This window comes from Ursus arctos, unplaced genomic scaffold (genome assembly GCF_023065955.2).
Source record: "Ursus arctos isolate Adak ecotype North America unplaced genomic scaffold, UrsArc2.0 scaffold_4, whole genome shotgun sequence".
NCBI lineage: Eukaryota > Metazoa > Chordata > Mammalia > Carnivora > Ursidae > Ursus > Ursus arctos.
The window spans coordinates 16,161,054-16,183,306 of NW_026623056.1; the positions used below are offsets into that span (position 1 = coordinate 16,161,054).

Below are 22,253 nucleotides of genomic sequence, written 5' to 3' on the forward strand. Positions count from 1 at the left end.
GATTTGCGACAACATTGCTCCACTTGCATGTACGTTTAAAATTAAAAGGTAACCTAGAATTTGATATGACTGACACGAACAGATTCGCTGGGAAGGGCGATTTCCCTGGGCCGTCTAGCGACCAGAGTTCTACTCCCTTCACCCTTCAGGCCCTCAAATTTCCCGATTGTATATCAAAGGGTCAAATAAAAAGATCTCTGTGTCCTCGGCCCACTCGCTAAGGTTCTGAGAACTCTTGGTAATGTGCCTTTGCCTTAGGACGTGGCAATAAACGCACGACTCAGGTTTCTCACTAAGGCTCCTAATATGGATGGATTTCCTTAACCTGTCTCTAACTAAAACAAAGTGCTTCCGAATCAGCAGCCCCTGGATCGGGTCTCCTCACACTCCGCACCGACACCCGCCCTGTAGCTAGCAGCCCAAGTGACCCCGGAGGGCGCCCCCGAAATGGGAACTACATATCCCAGGATGCCCCAGGGCGAGGGGGCGCCCGCTCGGATTGGCCAGGGATCGGTGACGCTCAGTGTTTTGGCCCCGACGGTCACATGTTTCCTTTGTTGTGAGCTGCCGCAAACACTGGTGGCTGGAGGGAGACGCCGGCGCCGAAGAGAGCGCTGCGCCGCTGGCCGCTAAGGGAACGCAGGGGCTGCCGCTGCTGGCCACTGCTGCTGGCCGTTTCCAGCCTTCGCCGAGAGGTACCCGGGGATGACAGCTCCGGAACTAGCCGAGAGGCGAGGAACCGGCTAGAACCGGGGGGCGGAGGGGCGGCTGAGGTCGCGACCATAGGAGTGTCTGCAGGAGGGAAGCCAGCGTCGGCCGGCGTCTCGGAGCCAGACGTGGGGTCTGATGAGAGATTGCTGCTGGGACTTGCAGGGTCTCTGTCTGGGGCGCGGGGCCTCCAGGGCACCCTGGAGGAGGGGCTTCTGTGCCGGCAGGATAACGGCAGTCCTGAAGGGAGGGCGCCCCCGCCTCTTGGCACTGCCGCCCCGGAACCGCGGCGTTGCTGGCGCGGCCCGCCGGGGGCGGATTGGGAGGAGCATGGCCGCGGGGGTTGGGGGTAGCAGGTGCGGGTCACCCCGCTGCCGCAGGGGCAGCTGGTGGACAGGGCTGGGCAGACTGGCCCCGCATGTTGCCGATGGGCTTTGAACCGGGCGCTGCTCTTTTTTAATCGAAGGAAGCACTGAGAACGCGAAGGTCTCAGGTCAAGCCGTTTCGTTTGGTGGGGACAACCGCTGGTCCTGCTGGGAAGGACTGACGGGGTCAAGGTGGGTCTCGGGGCATCGGGCCAGAGAAGCCCCATTAGAGCGGTTGCGAAATGTGCTAGGCACCGTCACCTGACCGTTACCCCCGCCCCCTCCCCCCCCTCCCGCGAGCCTTTGTTTACCACGGATGGCGGCTGAGCCAGCGCCGGGAACCCGGCCCTAGAGCGACCGTCCCCGGGGAGTCGGGGCGGGCGGGAGCGCAGGCGTTTAGCCGGCGGAGTCTCCGCCTAACCTCCCCACCTTCCCACCAGTCCAGGACGCGGTTTCTTAATTTAGTTCCTAATGTCCCCGCCCCCAAGTTCTGGACACTCGGGGCGCAGACTGTTAACACAGCTGGGATTGGGCGCCTGCGGCGGACTGCGGGCGGGACGACGGGGCAAGTTCCGAGTGTTTATTGGCGGGTGTCTAGTCGCTATGCCCAAGCAGTTCTCCGCCCCTTTGAAGGTGATCTGGAGGACGCGCGAGAGCGCGCGCTCTCGCTTCTGGTGCTGCTGAGGCCCAATTGGAGCTAGCGGCGCGCGTTCCCGCGCGGAAGGACTGGAGCTAGAGGCCGAGCCACCCTGCTGTCCCTCGGTGACCGCCGCAGCTTCTGCCCGAGCCTTAGGCAGTTCTGGGACAGCAGCGGATGGCCGCCGCAGCCCGCCCTGCGAAGACCGGAAAATTAGCTCCCTTTAACTAGTGTCGCTTTATTACGGAGATGGTGGGAAAGAAGTCCTCTTACGAAATTGGCCTTGCTGCTTCTGTAAACAAGGTTTAAGTAGCGAAATAAGGACCTTAACGTCATATTTTAGGATGCCTCACTCACCCCCGAGGCAGTGACTATTCACAAATGATTTTAGTGATTAATCACTTGGTTTCAAGCAGCTTTTTAAGAATTACGCTTTAGTATTTGCTGCTATAGCCTTTTAGGTACACCAGCTGAGTTTGATTTTTATTAGAAATGTAAAATAAATTTAAAAATCTGCCTAGTGTCGACCAAGATTAAAATTAGAATTCTACTTTTAAAAAGAGGTAGCTTGAGAAACAAACTGAGGACTTCAGAGGGGAGGGGGGTGGGGGAATGGGATAGACCGGTGATGGGTAGTAAGGAGGGCACGTATTGCATGGTGCACTGGGTGTTATACACAACTAATGAATCATCGAGCCTTACATCGGAAACCGGGAATGTACTGTATGGTGACTAACATAATATAATAAAAAATCATTAAAAAAAAAAAAAAGAGGTAGCTTACGCATATTTTCCTAAAAGTTAAGAGTCTTCTATACCCTAGTTTAGATAAATTATTTTCCTTGTTTAGAGAACTATGGCACACTCGGGGATTCAAAATTTGAGTAAATTTCAGATGTGTTGTTTTAAAATTGTAAATTAAGAGGGCATTAATAAAATCTCCAAGAAAATCACTGTAGCCATAATGTGTTGAAGATGCAGTTTGCCTAATTTCATGAGTTAATAGGGTAATTGGGCTTTATCAGGTTTTCTTTTCCTGTAAATTTGTAGGAATTCACCCAAGACCTAATGCATATTTGTAGAAGGTAGATGGAGTTCTCTGGGTGAAGCATGAACTGCATATGAACAGTTCTCATTTGTTATGCATTCTTAATATATTTTTAATGTTGGAGTGGAGATGACTACACCAGAAGGGTAGCTTCTGGGATCCCTAAGTGTCTCATCACTTGTGCATTGAGGGCATTTAGCATATCTAAATACGCTAACTGTACAAACTGCAAACCTCTAACCTTTTTTAAAAATCGAGAGTCAAAAGCCTGCTTATCTAGACAAAGCTTAGTCTCAGAACAGGAAAAAGAAATATTTTGAATTAAGGCTGTAAGTTTTAATTTAAACTTTCCTAGCTTTTGTTCAAGTTGCTAAAACCTTAATGGTTTTTTATTTTATTTTATTTTATTTTAAAGATTTTATTTATTTATTTGACAGAGATAGAAACAGCCAGCGAGAGAGGGAACACAAGCAGAGGGAGTGGGAGAGGAAGAAGCAGGGCTCGATCCCAGAATGCCGGGATCACGCCCTGAGCCAAAGGCAGACGCTTAATGACTGAGCCACCCAGGTGCCCCCTTAATGGTTTTTTTAAAAAAAACTTTAACTTCCCTGTTTTTCTGCCATTTCATTAAAACCCCAAAGTCAAGCCTGTGAAAAATAAATACTATTAAATAAATGACAGTGGTTATTTTTGTATATACTTTTACCTAGAAATTTGGGACATCCTTTTTCAATAAATATTTAGATATGGACTGTATGCTGAAAAATGTAAGTAAAATAGCCTTATAAGTATATCCATCTAATTATATGAAAAATACATTTTGTATGATTCTGATTGTGTAACTAAAAATGTGGCCATCTGACAGCTGTTGATGTTTTAGAACCTTTATTCTTTCTACCATTAAAAACACAATAGCTAAACTTTTAATTGATGAGTTTGTCACTCTGCCTAAATTCATTACCCAGGGGCTTGTAATTTTTCAGCATTTGGCACACCTTAAAGTCTACTGAATGGATGTTTAAAAGTGATTAGGCCGGGGGCGCCTGGGTGGCACAGCGGTTAAGCGTCTGCCTTCGGCTCAGGGCGTGATCCCGGAGTTCTGGGATGGAGCCCCACATCAGGCTCCTCCGCTATGAGCCTGCTTCTTCCTCTCCCACTCCCCCTGCTTGTGTTCCCTCTCTCGCTGGCTGTCTCTATCCTGTCAAATAAATAAATAAAATCTTTAAAAAAAATAAAAAATAAATAAAAGTGATTAGGCCTGGGGCACCTGGGTGGCTCAGTTGGTTAAGTGTCTGACTCTTGATTCCAGCTCAGGTCTCGTTCGTGGGGTTGTGAAGTCAAGCCCCACGTTAGGCTCCATACCCAGTGTGGAGCCTGCCTTTCAAAAAAACAGTGATTAGGCTTTACTCTTTACTCAATAGTTTCTAAAAGTTATTTCTGTAAATAATTTGTGTCACTAAGATAAATAAAAATCACTGACAAAGATATTTTTATACATAGAGAAGTCATCTGAAATACTAGCTCTCAAACTTGTTCGAGTGGCAGAGCAGAGGGTAGTGTCCTTGCAGATTTCGTTTAATTTTAATATAGAACAATGCATTAAGTACCTAAAAGAAGCATGTTAGCAGGGTAAAACCAAATGACATTAAGTTTACACGTTAAGTCTAGTGAGAAGCGTGCGTAGGCTCAATAGGCAGCTTGATAGCAGGTGTGATGTTTGATAATTAACATTTTTTTTTCCTTTGTGGGTTGGGGAATATTATTAACCAAAAGTTTTAAGGCAAGGGAGAGAAACACTGAAGATACTTGATTTTTTTGTTCTGTGATTTAAGATCGTATTCTTTTTTGTTAAGTCTGACACATTGCTTAAGTACTGCTAAATTTTTCAACATTAGACACTTCTTATTTTTTTCTCTCATTAATCATAGTCAGAATGTATTGACCGGTTGAATTCTAGTCAATAAGGGATAATCACTAATTGCTATAATCCTAGGCAAAGAAATTAAGTGTCAGTTGGTTTCTGATGTCTGATGGTGGGTAAATATGTTCTTGGTGGTTCCATTAAGAAATTTAAAATGTTGAAAATAAAATCTTGTTTATTTACTATCTCTTAAATTATTTTTCATTTAGCTATGTAAAATAAACTCTTCTTCCTCTCCTCAAAAGAAAAGAAAAGAACATCTTGAAGACTGGACTTTAAATACTGCATTTGTAAAACTTGGTTCAGGAACCACTCACTGCTCCCAGAGTAAAGCTTTAAATTGAAATTTTAAGAGTGTAAATCCATGGTTTTTAAAAAGTCATTAAATAGAATAGTTCAAATAAATAAATTAGCTTTTGAGAAAATAGGGTGAAAATATTTGAAATGTATAACAACTGCGTGGTTTTATGTAGCTCCATGTTAAGTACAATTTTCTAGTCATTCTTAAATAATGGACTTATTATGTTGCACTTTTCTGACTTTCCTTCTTTTGCTTTACTTTATATAGCTTTATATATCTTTAAAGATAAACCTCTTCTTGGTTAGTCTTCTGGTTGTCTCTGCTATGTTTTCTGCACTCAGAGTTAAATTTGAGAAAACGGAATAGTGTAGAGCATAGTATGTGGCAGTTCACTACTACTAGTTGTAGGGACCACATTAGTGAAAATGTTGGTTTCCTTTGCTGTTTGGTATTTATTAGTCTTTAAAGCTCCTCCTTAATCCACACTATCTTTAAGACTGATGGTAATTTCTTTATTTTGTATAGGATTCCTGCATTCTAAAGGAAAATTAAGCTTGGTTGCAGTACAGCTACATTCTCTATCAATTCTGATATTATAACTCCTTTGGACTTTGTATACTGACTCTGTCCCTTGCCCTTACCTATTAGGTTGGTAAGTATTACCTTAAAACACTGCTCAGTGCCCTAGTGAATTGCCTTAATAATAATTCTAGACCAGATCAATCATGAGAAAATCTATTCCAGTCTGTGTTTTTTGCTAGTAGAAAAGTATCAGTCCTGGAGTTCTTTTTTTTTTTTTTTTTAAGTTTATTCATTTATTTAAGTAAATTCTATATACAGTGTGGGATTCAAACTCACAACCCAGAGATTGAATCACATGTTCTACTGACTGAGCCAGCCAGGTACCCCAACCCTGTAGAGTCTTGAATTGGATCTGAATCCAATATTTGTGACCCCAGTGCCAGAAAGAAAAATAAACGTTTCTTCAGTTGACCTGGATGCCTACATTTGCTCAGGATTTTATTGTCCACTGGGAAAAAACACTTACTGAGCTGGGATTAACAATCTCCTAATTTGACCAAGTTGAAGTATTCTTTACCAAGGGCACACACAAGTTAGACTTACTTCCGGGAGTAAGGAAACATTTAAAATGTATATATAATAATGCATTTATGTATTCTAAAATAATTATTTGAGATTCTATATGGATAATTTAGATAACTAAGGATTAAAAACTAAATTTTTTCTTGAATTACCAAGACATTTTCTGATTTTCTCAAATTGATTCCGATATGATAATACGTAATGACTAAACTGTCAATTTTTATACTATTGATAGACCAACTCGGAATTATTTAATGGCCCCAAACTCAGATGAGACCTCAGTTACCAGACACTCTTCAAATATCCATTGCAGAATTATCACAGGATATATATTTTGTCATCTCAGTGCCACCTAACGATTAGCTTGCTGCTGACATAAATCTTTGTTTACTCATCTTTCAAGAAACTACTCCAAGATAATAATATCAAGTAAGGAAGTTGACAAATAAAGAAACTAATTTGTATGTAAAACAGCATAAAATTTTTAATTTGCTTTAAGGAATTGTTATTCAGTAATGATTTCCTATACAAAAGTAAACTTTTAAACTATGCAAAAGTCAGAAACTGAAGTCTAAAAACTTTTTTCAACATATTAGTAAATAATGCCAACTGTGCATTAAGTGAATAGTATCTGATAATATATTGCTGTTCTCCATTTATTTTAGGTGTGGAAATTAAAACAACACAAATATTTTGACTGGGGATTTGAACAAGCAAATGCTAAAAAGGTATTATATTTATAGTATTTATAAAATATCCAAGGGGGCGCCTGGGTGGTGCAGTTGGTTAAGCGTCTGACTTTTGGTTTTGGCTCAGTTTGTGATCTCAGGGTCATTGAGATCAAGCTCTGTGTCGGGCTTTGCATTCAGTGCAGAGTCTGCTTGGGATTCTCTCTCCCTCCATCCCTCCCACTTGCGCGCTCTCTTGCTCTCTCTCTCTCAAATAAATAAATCTTAAAAAAAAAAACGCACAACTAAACATTGTTATTAGAGAATCTAAACCATTTTCCTTTCTTTAACCAGGGATTACTTAAGCCAGTCAGAGTAATGGGGAACAGTTCTAGCCTCAGGATCATAAAAGAAAACCGTGTCATAGTCATTTCTGTTACGAAATGAAGTATCCACTCTTTTTAGTTCCTCCCTCATATCCTCAATCCCTCTTCTACATTTTTCTCTAGCCTTAGAGATACTAAAATAAGTTATCTCTCCTCATTTTTCTGAGACATAGGCCAAAAACAATTTTAAATCTACCTAGCAACCAGGAACTAGGTCTACAACATGCATGGGTTCTGCAGTTGGAAATAAACCCTAGAGTACCTTTAACCAGAAGAATCTTTCTGTTAAGAAGAATCTTCCTTTCAAGTGAGAGAGTCGCTTCAGGAATAAAGCTCCTGAAGAAATGAGAGAGGGAAAGACAGATACTAGCTTTTCTAGACAAATCATGCAACTGGCAGTCAGTTGCTGACATGACAGTCTGATCACCCTTGCATTTGCTATCTTTATCTAGATCAGACTTTGTTATTATATTTCTCTGGAACAAACATTTTCCCCTCTTACGTTGTCTAGAGATGCTTACTTAGTTGCTTAGTTTTTCCTAAAGGGAATGATGATGCTTTGATATTTGCTAAATTTTTAGAAGAATTCTCTGTAATTTATGTTTGCTTGATTGTGTGTAAATTCGTTTATTATAAATCTTGAGCCTATATTAGATACTGTACGCTGAGGTGTGGTAAACGTGTCTTTACATTTTTAACCATTAATACTTTGTGTAAAAAGGAAAAACAAAAGCTGGTGAATTACATCTGGAAGCCCAAAAGACACACTTTAAAATGTCTTCTGGGGCACCTGAGTGGCTCAGTTGTTAAGCGTCTGCCTTGGGCTCAGGGCGTGATCCCAGCGTTCTGGGATCGAGCCCCACGTCAGGCTCCTCTGCTGGGAGCCTGCTTCTTTCTCTCCCACTCCCCCTGCTTGTGTTCCCTCTCTCGCTGACTGTCTCTCTCTCTGTCAAATAAATAAATAAAATCTTTAAAAATAAATAAAATAAAATAAAATAAAATGCATCTTCTATTTCTAAGACCCTCCTCTGTGAATTATTTACCCTGTCATCAATAGGAAGTGATTACATTTCGTGTTGTGGAGACTGGTTAATGGGAGAGTTCTCAGAAAGTCTAGAGAAAGTGAGGATGTACAGAAAGCCAGGCCAAAGGTGCTTGGAGGGAAACAGCCCAGATCTTTGAGATAGCCTCTCTACATACAAAGCAGTAAACAAGTATCTTGTTGCTGTTGAATACTTTGTAATAGCAGGTGATTTTATCGCTGTTCTAATCCAGAATTTTCAGTTTTACACTGGGAGAAAGCAGTGGAAGACCTCTTGTCACTCAACAGTCAAGGAACCAGCTATGAGAAAAAGAGGCAGAAAAGAGCATAAAAAGACAAAACCTTAACTCCTATCAAGGTTTCATCAGCCTTGTATTAATACATAACTTGCTCAATCTATCATCTCCAAATTTATCAGATACAGATACCAGATAACAAATACCAGATGCAGTAAGATTATTGGATACAGAAAGCAGAGTATCTTTTCATTTGTTTTCTTTCTTGTCCCTTTTAGCCAAAAGGGAAATTCTTAGGTCTTGCAGTATGTTATTTTGTTTTGCGTTTTGTTTGTATTCTCTTGCATTGTTTTGCATTCACTTAAATACTGAGAAGGGGTGCCTGGGTGGCTCAGTCATTTGGACATCTGACTCTTGATTTTGGCTTGGGTTGTGATCTCGGGTTTGTGGGTTTGTGCCCCGCTTCTGGCTCTGTGCTCAGCACAGTCTACTTGGGATTCTCTCTCTTCCTTTCCCTACCCCTCCCGTAGATCATGAGCTCCCTGCCCCCAAAATAAGTGAATAAATAAAAAATCTTTAAACACTGAGAGAACAAAATGTAGAACAGAAAAGGCATAAAGTTCAAGATTTTTGTTGTCAGTAATGCCAGTAATAACACCACCAGTCAAAAACAATAATTTGTGAATTTTTTGAACCTGAAATGCGATAAGAAATTAAGTAAGCTGATTTGAAGATAAATTCTTGATTTGGGAAGCTGACTTGTGACCAATTCAACCATAATTTGAATTTAGCTTGGTAAAGCATTAAGGTTAAAATAAGTTATATTCAATATCATATTTGTTTATGTTTATCATAATTAAATGGTTATCACTTGTGATATTACATGCTTTGAACTTTTTTCAGTTTCAACAACAAAAAATTGGCATTCGGGCACAGTAGTGACCTCTCATCTATGGGAGATAGGTTTCTGTGTATTGAACCATTACTGAGGTAACTTCAGATTAAAAGTATATTTGAGATATGTGCTATTGCACATGTATGGGAGCTTGCAGTTTAGAAGTGATGATATGTGCTGTAAGTGAATTTATCCATGTATATGTGCATGTATTTGTGGACGGCACACTCATGCATGGGCAGCTATAACCCAAGAAGTTGAAGTAAGGCAAACATGAACTCTCTAGTCAGGAAAATCTCAAAAGAGATGGGAAGAAACATCTTTTTTTTTAGTTCATGATAATACATTTTAAAACTAATAGTAAAATATTTTAAACCCATGTAATTTTATTCATTTAGGTATTAAAGTTAACAAAAGAAGATTTATTCTTAGGCAAATCTGTAAAAACCTCCAAAACATAATTAGATTACAGTTTAAGATCTGGCTTTCTTGGACCATAACATATGTGTAGACAAATACTCCCTCAAATTTAGGAAAAGCTAATTTTACTGACTAAATATCCAGTAATTGACACTGCTCCAAAAACCAGTTATTCGTAAGCATTCTCTTAGGTGTATTTTTAGCTGTGTGTTTATTTAAAAAGGCCTTCTATGTGAGTTTCCACTGCTATATAACAGTTTCATTATATTATAAACTTTGTTATATATTTAGAAAATAAATGACATATATATTTGAATACTTAAAATTTTGTTTGTTTTCTTAACCTTAAAAGTGAGAATAAAGTTTATCCCTGTCAGTCTTCCACTTACTTTGTAAACCGTTCCTACCTATTTAGAAAAATCTGTCTTAATCCTGTGTATAAAGCCCTAAGGCTATAAATAATTTTTCTTGTTAATTGTAGTAACAACCTCATAAGTTTGTTGGGAGGTTTAAATTAAATCTGTAGGAAGAATTTAGAAACTTGGAGCACCTGGGTAGCTCATTGGTTGGGCATCCAACTCTTGGTTTTGGCTGGGGTTGTAATTTCATGGGTGGCCAGATCAAGCTTCGTGTTGGGCTCCGCACTGCGAGGGGAGTCTGCTTGAAGATTCTCTCCCTCTTCCCCTCCCCCCTCAAATAAATAAATAAATCTTTTTATTTTTTTTAAAGATTTGTTTATTTGAGAAAGAGGGACCAGGGGAGGGGCAGAGGGAGAGGGAAAGAATCTCAAGCAGACTGCCTGCTGAGCACAGAGCCCCTTGTGGAGCTGGATCTCAGTATCCTAAGATCATGACCTGAGCTGAAATCAATCAAGAATCAGTTGCTTAACCAACTGAGCCATCCAGGTGCCCCAATAAATAAATCTTTTTAAAAAAGAGAGAATTTAGAAAGTGCCGGCACATGGCAAGCAGTTTAAAAAGATTAGTGTTCTGTTTTGTTTTTTAATGTAAGGAAATACAGTCCCCATGGTATCGTCAAACCAGTTAATACACAATTAGTACACAGATTTGGCTCTTAGTAGTTCCTAAAGCCTTACTTGGTAGATTTCCAAGAACTTCCTCAGTTTTTGCCAGAATTCTTAGAGGAAACCGAAATGACTCTTCGATCATTTTAGGACTTTTTAAATCCACACAGTCCACATGAACACAGCAGGAATTTCCCCATTAGCATACAGCTTCTGTATTTGTTTTACTTGCATCTTTATTTCATTTGACTGATAAAATTGCTTGAATTTTTTTCTGACTTTACTTGCAAAATTAGGAGTTGAAAAGAAGAATGGAAGAGAAAGGATTTTGTACATGCAAACATTTAGGTGTCCTTTAAATGTTATTACAACCAGGTACTTTTCCATAACAGTTAGAAGAGCCTGGTATACATCTGCCCAGGGAAAATCCTATCACCTGGACTTAGAAAAATTAAGTGCTAATTTATATGAAGTGGTAAAAAACATTTAATAGAAACTTAAGTGGAAACGTGCTATCTATACCAGTGTGGCATCATCTCGCTTATGCTGCCTTATTATATTTATCTTTTTGTGAATATGCTTTGTCTCAGCTATATTTAAAAAAAAAAAAGCCCTCAACAGTGATATCCAGTAATAGCTTCCATCTCTGAAGACCAAAGGCCAAGCACAGTATCCTGGCAATGGTAGGCACACAATAAATGTTTGTTGATGATGTTAGAAATGGAAGGGACAAAATTAAATACACTCAGTGAAGGAATTGATGAAAGTTGGAAGGATCTAGTGAATTTTGTAACTAGGGTATCTGGGTCATTAGAGTGATAAGAAAAGAAGGCAAATATAAGAATAAATCATGGGGCATCTGGGTGGCTCAGTCGGTTAAGCATCTGCCTTCTACTCAGGTCGTGATCCCAGGGTCTTGGGAATGAGCCCCTCATCAGGCTTCCTGCTCAGTGGGGAGTCTGCTTGTCCCTCTCCTCCTCCCCCCCACTTGTGTGCATGCAGTCTCTCTCAAATAAATAAAATCTTTAAAAAAAAAGAATAAATCAGAATATGAAAGCAAATATAATAGGAGGAGTTGCTTCTTGGTTTTGATATTTCATATTTTCTTATTTACTATGTCACATAAGGATTTTAAAAATGGGGTACAATTTAATATGTGATGGGGTATACAAAATACAGGGTTTTTTTTAAGGATTTATTTTTAGAGAGTGTGCGTGTGTGCACACATGAGCAGGGGGAGGGGCAGGAAGAAGAGAATCTTTCAAGCAGACTCCCTGCTGAGCGTGGAGCCTGCCCTGGCTCAATCTCAAGACCCATGAGATCATGACCTGAACTGAAACCAAGAGTCAGTGGCTTAACTGACTGGGCCACCCAGGAGCCCCACAAAACACAGTTCTAAATTAACATTGTTAACTCTCAAGTCTCTATTTTATTTGTGGCTTGTGAATGTAGAATGGCATTTCATTTGGGGGTTATCTTTGATGTTCTTAAGCCTTCTTTAGGCTTAGTTAGGCCTGGATGTCTGACTGTTGAAATGTTTCAGAAAGTAGCTGGGACCTTTAGAAGAAATTGTATATGAGATTATGAGAGCGTGGGAATAGTTGAGAGCTATTCCGAGTGCTCGTAAGCCAGTTACAGATACATTTTGGATCACATATTAACTTACGGAGATGTGAAAACAGAGTAGTAGTGGAAGAACCACCTTAAAAATCAGAACTCAGGATAACTGTAGCCCAGTGCCTCAGTCCATTAGTTTACCTTTTCATATTCATTTCTGAGAGAAGTTTGGGATGTTTCTTATAATCTAAAGGGAGAAGGGCATAGATACATGTGTTTTAAAGGTCTGAAAACAAAATACTACATATTTATAGTGGGAATTGGGTGAAATAGAGGAAAACAGAAGATAAATCACTTAACATTTTGGCATATGTGGCTCCTTTTTTCTATCCCTAAGATACACTGATACATAATTTTTTCTATTTTTAGCATATGTTTTATGATCCACTTTATTTAACATACTATCTGATTAATACTTCCCTGTGTCATTATATCGTCTACATAATTTTAAATGGCTCTGTAGACTGTCTTCAATCCTTAAGATGCAGTATGGTTTAACTCATCTCCTATTGTAGGGCATTTAGACTGTTACAAGCATTTTCTATTAATAGAGCACTGAACATCTCTGTAGATAAATCTCTCCACATATTCCTGATTATTTCCTTAGGATAGATTGCTAGAAATGGACTTGCTGGTCAAACAATATACATTTTTTTAAAGTAATCTCTATTCTCAATGTGGGGCTCGAATTTATAACTACAAGATTAAGAGTCACATCCTGTAGTGACTGAACCAGCCAGGTGCCCCAATATACATATTTTTAAAAGCTACTGATAGATATAACTGAATTCCTCTCTCACAATATTATATTAAGATAATAAACATCTATATTAGGATTCTGAATGTAGTCAAATTCTTTATCTTACAGCATTCAGACTTAACTCTACAGTCAGTAGATAAAACCTAGTTGTGTAAAGGGGAGATGTAATTAATAATTCAAAAAGTATATAATATTTTTGGAGGGTGGGCTTAAATTGTGCCCATAATGCAAATTTTTATTCATCGGTTCTTATTGAGATAGTATTCTACACTCCATATAAGATATATTAAGTATGTGATTTTGTTATAATGTTTACATCAGAATGAGACTATGTAGTTTGAGTGCTGAATTTTTTATATATTGAAATGTTTTCCTTTTTTTTCCCCCCACGTTTAGCCACATAAAGGAGATCCTTAACATTTCTCAACAATTATATAGTCAACTGATGTAACAATGGTACTAATATTGGGACGAAGACTAAACAGAGAGGATCTCGGGGTGCGTGATTCCCCAGCAACTAAGCGTAAAGTTTTTGAAATGGACCCTAAATCTCTGACAGGCCATGAGTTTTTTGACTTCTCTTCAGGATCATCCCATGCTGAAAACATACTCCAGATATTCAATGAATTCCGAGACAGCCGCTTATTCACAGACGTCATCATTTGTGTGGAAGGCAAAGAATTTCCTTGCCACAGAGCCGTTCTCTCAGCTTGTAGTAGCTACTTCAGAGCTATGTTTTGTAATGACCACAGAGAAAGCCGAGAAATGTTGGTTGAGATCAATGGTATTTTAGCTGAAGCTATGGAATGTTTTTTGCAGTATGTTTATACTGGAAAGGTAAAGATCACTACAGAGAATGTACAATATCTCTTTGAAACATCAAGCCTCTTTCAGATTAGTGTTCTCCGTGATGCTTGTGCCAAATTCTTAGAGGAGCAACTTGATCCTTGTAACTGCTTAGGAATCCAGCGCTTTGCTGATACCCATTCTCTCAAAACACTCTTCACAAAATGCAAGAATTTTGCATTACAGACTTTTGAGGATGTGTCGCAGCATGAAGAATTTCTTGAGCTTGACAAAGATGAACTTATTGATTATATTTGTAGTGATGAACTTGTTATTGGTAAAGAGGAGATGGTTTTTGAAGCTGTCATGCGTTGGGTCTATCGTGCTGTTGATCTAAGAAGACCACTGTTACATGAGCTCCTGACACATGTGAGACTCCCTCTGTTGCATCCCAACTACTTTGTCCAAACAGTTGAGGTGGACCAATTGATCCAGAATTCTCCTGAGTGTTATCAGCTGTTGCATGAAGCAAGACGGTACCACATACTTGGGAATGAAATGATGTCCCCAAGGACTAGGCCACGCAGGTGAGAAAACTTTATGAATGAACTACAACATAATTAACAAAAGTTTTTATTTTTTGAATATTTAAAACCTCCTGAGTGAAATCTCAGCGTAGTCATTTATATGTATGGTCTACATGTGGCTTTTCATAATTTAAGATTTGTTTTTCATTATGTAAATCATTAAAACGTCTCTCCCCTTCAAAAAAAAAAATTAAAAAGTCTTTCCCAGTGAAGACTAGATTCAACAGTATCATTCTTTGTTATTCTGAGCAATGAATGGGTATTGCAAAGGGTCTTTGCAACTGTGAACATCTCAATATGTTTCTGTTTATTTCTCTTAATCTTTGTAGGATCCCAAATGATTCCACTTTTCTTTCCAAAGAGTCTTTGGATATAAAGTAGACCGAAGACTTTGGCAGACTCTCTTGTAACTGCCTCTACATATAAAAAACAATTGGCAGGGGTGCCTGGTTGGCTTAGTTGGTTAAGTGTCTGACTCTTGATTTCAACTCAGATCATGATCTCAGAGTCATGAGATAAAGCCCTGCATTGGGTTCTGCACTCAGACGGGAGTCTCCTTGAGATTCTCTCTCTCTCTCTCAAATAAATAAATAAATAAATAAATCTTTAAAGGAAAAAAACAAAACACACAATTGGCAAATTCACAGACTTCCTTTTTTCCTAACAGGCAACTTGAAATATAAAGGTGAAGTAAGTAAGCTGGTGTATTTTGAGTGGATTCTTGATGTAAAACCCAGGTTTCAGATCTCTTCTCATTGTCACAGTTATTTAATGTCAATCTTAATTTTTAAATATTTTTCTGATTATAATCTGATTATATATCATCATTAGAATTTGGAAAATATATTTAGAGGTAGGAATTCAATTCAGTATTACCCTTATATCTTCTTATAGTGCATTATTTCAGTAAAACATACAGATTTTAATTTATAAGCTATAGAAAAATAATATCCATGTGTTAATAATTGAAGGAATAATATTAAATGTACTATACTGTGAATAAGCAAGAAATGGCTATTGTGAGAAATATAGTAAAGGATCTTTTGGGACGCCTGGGTGGCTTAGTCGGTTAAGCATCTGCTCAGGTTGTGATCCCAGGGTCCTGAGATCAAGTGCTGCATCCTTGCTCAGCAGGGAGCCTGCTTCTCCCTCTGCCTGCAGCTTCCCCAGCTTGTGCTCTTTCTCTCGCTCTCCCTCTCTGACAAATAAAATCTTTTTCTTTTTTTAAGCTTGTATTTATTTATTTGACAGAGAGACAGCCAGCGAGAGAGGGAACACAAGCAGGGGGAGTGGGAGAGGAAGAAGCAGGCTCCCAGCGGAGGAGCCTGATGTGGGGCTCGATCCCAGAACGCCGGGATCACGCCCTGAGCGGAAGGCAGACGCTTAACGACTGCGCTACCTAGGCGCCCCTGACAAATAAATAAAATCTTAAAAAAAAAAAAAAAAAAAAGAACATAATATTTTTCTAACAAAGCTAATTTTTTTAAAATTGTGGTAAAAAACATAACTTGAATTTATCATCTTAACCAATTTTAATACTTGTACCACTCAGTAGTGTTAAATATATTGACATTGTTGCAAAACTGGTATTTATTTTTATTTTCTCATATCATCTCCACTTTTCCTATAAATTTACTAGAGTGTAGTTCTCAAACCAAAATTTTAGCTTTGATTTTGATCATTACTGTTTTGGGATGTGATTAAAATTCAGCATATGATGAGATAGCATGTCTTTAAAGTCTACTGTAGTTTGAATATAGCAAGATTTAATCTTTCCTCATATGGAAAGTGAGAATGATGATAAATAGTATTTATTTCACAGGTTCTGCCTTTGAAACTACTAACTGCAATAATCCTTAAGGTACTCATCATCGAAAGTGGTGCATACAAGTACTTAAAAATTACTAGCTATTATTAGTTATATAGTGTAGTGTAGATCTGACCCCACTTAAGAAAACTCCCAGGGGTTCCTGGTTGGCGTGGTTGGTTAAGCATCCGACTCTTGGTTTCGGCTCAGGTCCTATCTCAGGGTCTTGAGATCGATCCCCACTTGGGGCTCCTCTCTTAGCTCAGAGTCTAAGACTCTCTCTTCCTCTCCCTCTTCCCCCCCCCCCCCCCGCACTCCGCTTGTACGCTCACATGCGCATTTACACTCACTCTCAAATAAATAAATCTTTAAAGAAAACTCCCAGTACTTGACAGTCTGAACTTTTTATAATTGGATACAATATTGGGTAATTATTATTATAAAAAATTAATACTTCTTCGTATTAGGGTTAGAGCACATTTTTTCTTCAAAGTCAACTGAATTTAGTGCAAAGTAATAATTGCTTTGTAAGAAAGAAATATATTTGACTCTCAGTTTTTTAACAAAGGGCAAAAAACATAGAATTTTATTATATAAATATACTAATTTTTTTAAGTTGTTATTTTTTTAAAGGACTATTTAGAAACATGGGCTAAGCTTTAAAATGTGAGAGACCAAGGTTCTTAAATGTATTGATTAAGATTGCTGAACAGTGAGCGCCTGGGTGGCTCAGTAGCTCTGCCTTCAGCTCAGGTCATGTTCTCAGGGTCCTCGGGGAAGGGGGGCGGGGGGGGAGCCTGCTTCTCCCTCTCCCCCTGCTCGTGTGCTCTCGCACTCTCTCAAATAAATAAAATCTTAAAAAAAAAAAAAAAAAGAATGATGAATAGCTTTGGGGCTGTTCCAGAACTTTTCTGGACACACAGTATCCCTCTAAAGGGAAAATTGTGTATTTTTTCAAACAGACTCCCCTTTTAGCAGACAGAAGGGCTTGAAGGGCTTTGGGTCAAATAGGGCTAATAGTAACTTTCCAGCATATATCTCCTATATATGCATAGGATAGAATTAGGGACCAAGGGATATATGTTGTAAAATCAAATAAGTTATTTATTATTAACATTATTTATAAAAATATGACATAAATGGAATCAGACTGCAGTCTAAAGGTAATTAGGCTTAGATAATACATAGATGATTTTCCAATTCACTTAATTATTTGATTTGTAAAATGTATTTTACATCCAGTTGTGAGGATTGGAAATACGAAATGAAAAGTACATAACCTAGAATTACAAAAATGCACAGTAAAAATTTTTGCTGGTTTCATGAAGAAAATAATCAAAATACATTGTAAATTTGTGCTCTACTTTTACAGAATTGGTAATGTGGTTTGAAAGACACATATGCTTGATATCAAATGGTTTATTTTAAGAATAATTTGTTCTTGTCTATAGAAAAAATTGATGCTCTTTGCCACATTCCATTGAGCAATAGAGATCCCTAAGATTTAATAAGCTTGTCATTTTGAGGTTGGAATTAATTAATATTCTAATACTTTCTATTACTTCTTGTCTCCAATCAGTTATTATATAATGAAAATTGTGTCCATAATGAAGACAAGGTTCAAGTTCCTATTGGAAACCAATAAGAGCACAAAGATTATGATTAAGATTTTTTAAAAAGATTTTATTTATTTGACAGAGAGAGTGCAAGCAGGGGGAGCAGGCAGGGAGAGGGAGAAGCAAGCTCCTGCTTAGCAGAGAGCCTGAGGTGGGGCTCGATCTCAGGACTCTAGGATCATGACCTGAGCGGAAAGCAGACCCTTAACCGACTGAGCCACCCAGGCGCCCCTGATTAAGATTTTTTTTTTAAGAAATAGTATTTTAAAATTCAGTGTTCTGAATTTTTCTCCGGTCCCTCTTAAGGATGATAATCTACTATAGTATAGGATGCATAGTTTACCATTTTTCCACATTAGTTCATTTTTATTTATTTTTTTAAAAAATTTTTTAATTGTTTCTTTTTTTTTTAAGATTTTATTTATTTATTTGTCAGAGAGAGAGCACAAGCAGGGGAGCATCAGGCAGAGGGAGAAGCAGGATCCCCACTGAGCAAGGAGTCCGTTACGGGACTAGATCCCAGGACCCTGGGATCATGATCTGAGCCAAAGGCTGACACTTAACTGACTGAGCCACCCAGATGTCCCCCAGTTTTATTTTTAACTCAAACATTTTTCATGAAAGTATATATGTAAGTCTCCCTCTACCTGATCCTTGATATATCAGTTCTCCCCAAAGGATACCACTGTTACCAGTTTTTTGAACTCTTTAAAAATATTCTTTGTGTGTGTATATATTCTAGATGTGCGTGTATACACACATACCTCCCTACTTGTTTTTATACATCAGTTCTGCATCTTGTTATCATTTATAAGTATCTTGGAGATTATTCCACATTGGCACGTATAGATCTTTAAGCCAGTCTGTTTAGCATATTCCTTTACTATGGACACATCCCTAAGTGGGAAGCCAAAGTTTTCAAAGGTTGTTTGGCAAGCATGGAATCCAAACAAAGGGCGTTAGTAGATCTTTAGAACTGGAGTCCTCTCAGCTAGTATAGCTTGAGGAAGTCTCACCCACCATAAAAATATTCTTACCAAAAAACCAGTAATGTTCAAATTAGCTAAGCTAAGATTCTCTTTCCCTTAGACAAGAACTTGAATGGGCACAGGAGATGTTTGCCTCTGTGCTTATTTACTTTTTCATTCATTTACTTATTGCTTCTTTGATTAACCAATCCCTCTTTTGATACGTAGTTCTTTCTTTAGATGTATTAATATTGAGTTTAGTAACTGTCATACCTTACAGACTAGAGAACCATGTGGTCTCTTTAGGGCTTCAAGTCTCATATCTCTTATTTTGTTCATTATTTTGTTTGATGGCTCTGTCTTCAGATATTTTTGAGTCTTGGAATGGTGAATAGATTATATTACTAATATCATTACCTTCTTTCTTCCAATTGCCTGCTATTTGAAAACACTGCCTTTCCTATTGTGCTTTTTAAATATGTTCAGTTATTCTTCCTATTAGCCATTAACCGTTCCCATTTTTATTGATGAGAATTAGTTGGCCTACCTCTGGCATATTTGGCTTTAGTAGTAAGTAGGTCTTTTATTTCAGCCAACAAGTCCTGTATTTTGCCTTTTGAGATTCTTTTTTTCTTTAGAGATTTTAAAATTTTATTTGAGAGAGAGAGCATGAGCCAGGGGGAGGGGCAGAGAGAGAGAATTATTTTATCTTTCACATAAATCAAAGAATGTAATCTTTTAATGTGATCTTTTCTTAAATTCATGATAAAAGAGGATAATGATTTTTTAAAAAACAATATTTGCCATAGTAAAAAAAAAAAAAAAAAAAAGAATTTAGTTGTCATACTTTCCCAGGAACAAATAATAAGATTTAATACTAAAACAACAAATATTTGCTATTTTATCACAGCAAAATCAGGATTTTCCCTTTAGAGCGTTAATAAAATGATGTTCACTCTAAAAAAAGGTTTAGGGGGTTCAGACTTTATTCATCCTATACTGTCATCTGGGCTGCCTTTTTGTTCCAGTTGCCATTATCACCTGGAGTAATTTATTTCCTTAAAGGCAGTCATCTCCCTGCCTTCAATAAAAATTTTTCCAAGCTCAAGAAATAAAAAAAAAACTTTTTGAAAAAGATTTATTCATTTTAGAGAGCAAGCTCTCGTGCAAGCAGGAAGAGGGGCAGAGGAAGAGAAACTCAAGCAGACTCCCCACTGAGCTGGGAGTACGATGCAGGGCTTGTTCCCACAACCCTGAGATGATGACCTGAGCCAAGACGAGGAGTCAGTCACTTAGCCACCTGAGCCGCCCAGACATCCCTAAAAATAACTTTTACCGGATTAACAGTCTCTGATGAGAACACCAGACTCGTCTCTTAAAGTTTAGAGCCATTTGGTTGCAAGTAGGACCTTCAGTACAGGCAAAATTACCAGTTTGTTGATCCTTTCAGATAAAAACACATTTCCAGTAGACACTGAAATGATCCTTTAGTGGGACTGATTGTTTTAGCCATTAGTTTTTGGTGCAATTTTCTCTTCTTATTCCAAGGTACAAAAACAGACAATATATGTTTATTAGGCTAAGAAGTCTTGAAAAAAGCAAGTTTAAGCAAAGAGAAACTATAAATCAAATGTGGGACACCTGAGTGGCTCAGTTGGTTAAGTGGTCTGATTCTTGATTTTGGCTTAGGTTGTGATCTCACGGTTTTGAGATTGAGCCCCACATTGAGCCCCATGCTGGGTGTGGAGCCTGCTTGAGATTCTCTTTCTCCCTCTACCTCTGACCCCCCCCCCACCCCCGATGCCACTTCTGCTCTCTGTCTCTTTAAAAAAAAATGTAAAAATAAATAAAATGTTATAAGGCAAGTGTATAAAACACAATTCTATAATATATAATAGTTACTTTGATTTTATATTAAAATAATTGGGAGTGGTTGAACCCCAGTGACAGTATTTAGCAACTTTTGTTTTGATCAATCAATAAGTAAGGCTTTGAGGAAAATCACATGGATTTGTTTTAGAGGTATTTAAAGTGTAATTTTAGGAAATGATACTTTTATGGAAAGAAGGATAAGTTAATAGTTATACCAGGTATCTGGTGTTACTCTCTATTTACTTTAATAGTTTCATTTTGGAATTATTTGGAAAATGGTATTGATAATATTTCAGTTCTTCTGATAATGTCTTACTAAATACTAGATTAGGGTTATATGATTTGCTGGGTTCCTAAAAGTAATTTTTATTACATCTATGAGCAGGATTCTTTTCTACAATATATTTTCCTGATTTTATAATGGAAAAGTATGCCTGGCATGGAACAGGAACTAATGCTTATTAGTTGAAAAAGCTATGAGTAATGTAGCTAGAATATAGTATCTCTTTTAAAGTGACATACCAGTATTGGTTAATTTTATTTTTTTTCTAAAATTGTGAAACATCATACTGACTAAAACTACAAATCAGTGTTCTGATGTGGTCTTTTTCTTTCCACATTCAAATTAAGAGAAGAGGGATTCTTAGCATTCTGCTTCATGAGATTAAAACTGTAACAACCGTAAGATGTAGTACAGGACCTTTTTCATTTTATTTGTGAAAAAAATATAAAAACCAACTAATTTTAAAATTCCGAACTTTCTATTGAGCCTTACGAATAACAACAAAAAACTTGGATAAGCTTTTAGTTTTTCCTGTATCTATCTAAAAAAATTTAAACTACAAAATAAAAAAAGTCCATGATTAACATAAACCTTAGGATTCTCTTAGTGCTCTAAATGTTTTTTCCACTCTAAAAATGGTCCCTGCTCATTATCGTTTTGAAAATTGTGTTGATAGAAAGAAGGAAGCCACGCTATCCAGAGATAACCATTATTAGCACTTTGGTATATTCTTTCCAGACACACTTTTTACATAGTATTGATCAGACCTTCTGTACAATTTTTTTGTATTGCTTTTTTTCCTTTAACATTCTTTGTTATAAACTCTGTTAACACTTTAAGTGACTGCTCAGTGTTTTGATTTGAATTACTTTAATGTACTTAACTTGAAAAAATTATCTTAAAAATCGTTTCTGAACAAAAACATACACTCCTTTAAAGGGTACTTCGTTTAGACTATGAATGAGTTTCTTTAGAACTAGCAATCTGGGGTGCTTGGATGGCTCAGTATGTTAAGTGTCTGACTTCAGCTCAGATCATGACCTCCAGGTCTTGCGATCAAGCCCCCGCATTGGGTACCCCGCGCAGCAGGGAGTCTGCTTGTCCCTCTTCCTCTGCCCCTCCTCCTGCTCTTGCTCTCTCTCTCTCTCTCTCTCTTTCTCTCAAATAAATAAATAAATAAAATCTTAAAAAAAAACACAAAA

At 38.0% G+C, this 22,253-nt stretch overlaps 1 protein-coding gene across 29 annotated transcripts in view; it reads left to right on the plus strand.

The window, feature by feature from the left end:
- The first annotated feature begins 522 nt into the window (after positions 1 to 522).
- The window catches only part of KLHL24 (kelch like family member 24), a 38,839-nt gene continuing 17,108 nt past the window's right edge, over positions 523 to 22,253 (plus strand). For 2 of the 29 annotated variants that reach the window (XM_048214836.2, XM_057306528.1), the window contains exons 1-6: positions 551 to 695; positions 5,506 to 5,632; positions 6,320 to 6,513; positions 6,750 to 6,812; positions 11,346 to 11,438; positions 13,529 to 14,505. In XM_048214836.2, the coding sequence (XP_048070793.1) occupies positions 13,586 to 14,505 (920 nt within the window). In that variant the 5' untranslated portion in view covers positions 551 to 695; positions 5,506 to 5,632; positions 6,320 to 6,513; ... (1 more) ...; positions 11,346 to 11,438; positions 13,529 to 13,585. Of the gene's footprint in view, positions 732 to 1,174; positions 1,266 to 5,505; positions 5,633 to 6,319; positions 6,514 to 6,749; positions 6,813 to 11,345; positions 11,439 to 13,528; positions 14,506 to 22,253 lie in introns of all 29 variants that reach the window. The other 27 variants (XM_044383827.3, XM_057306523.1, XM_026497709.4 and 24 more) reach the window with 25 other exon arrangements.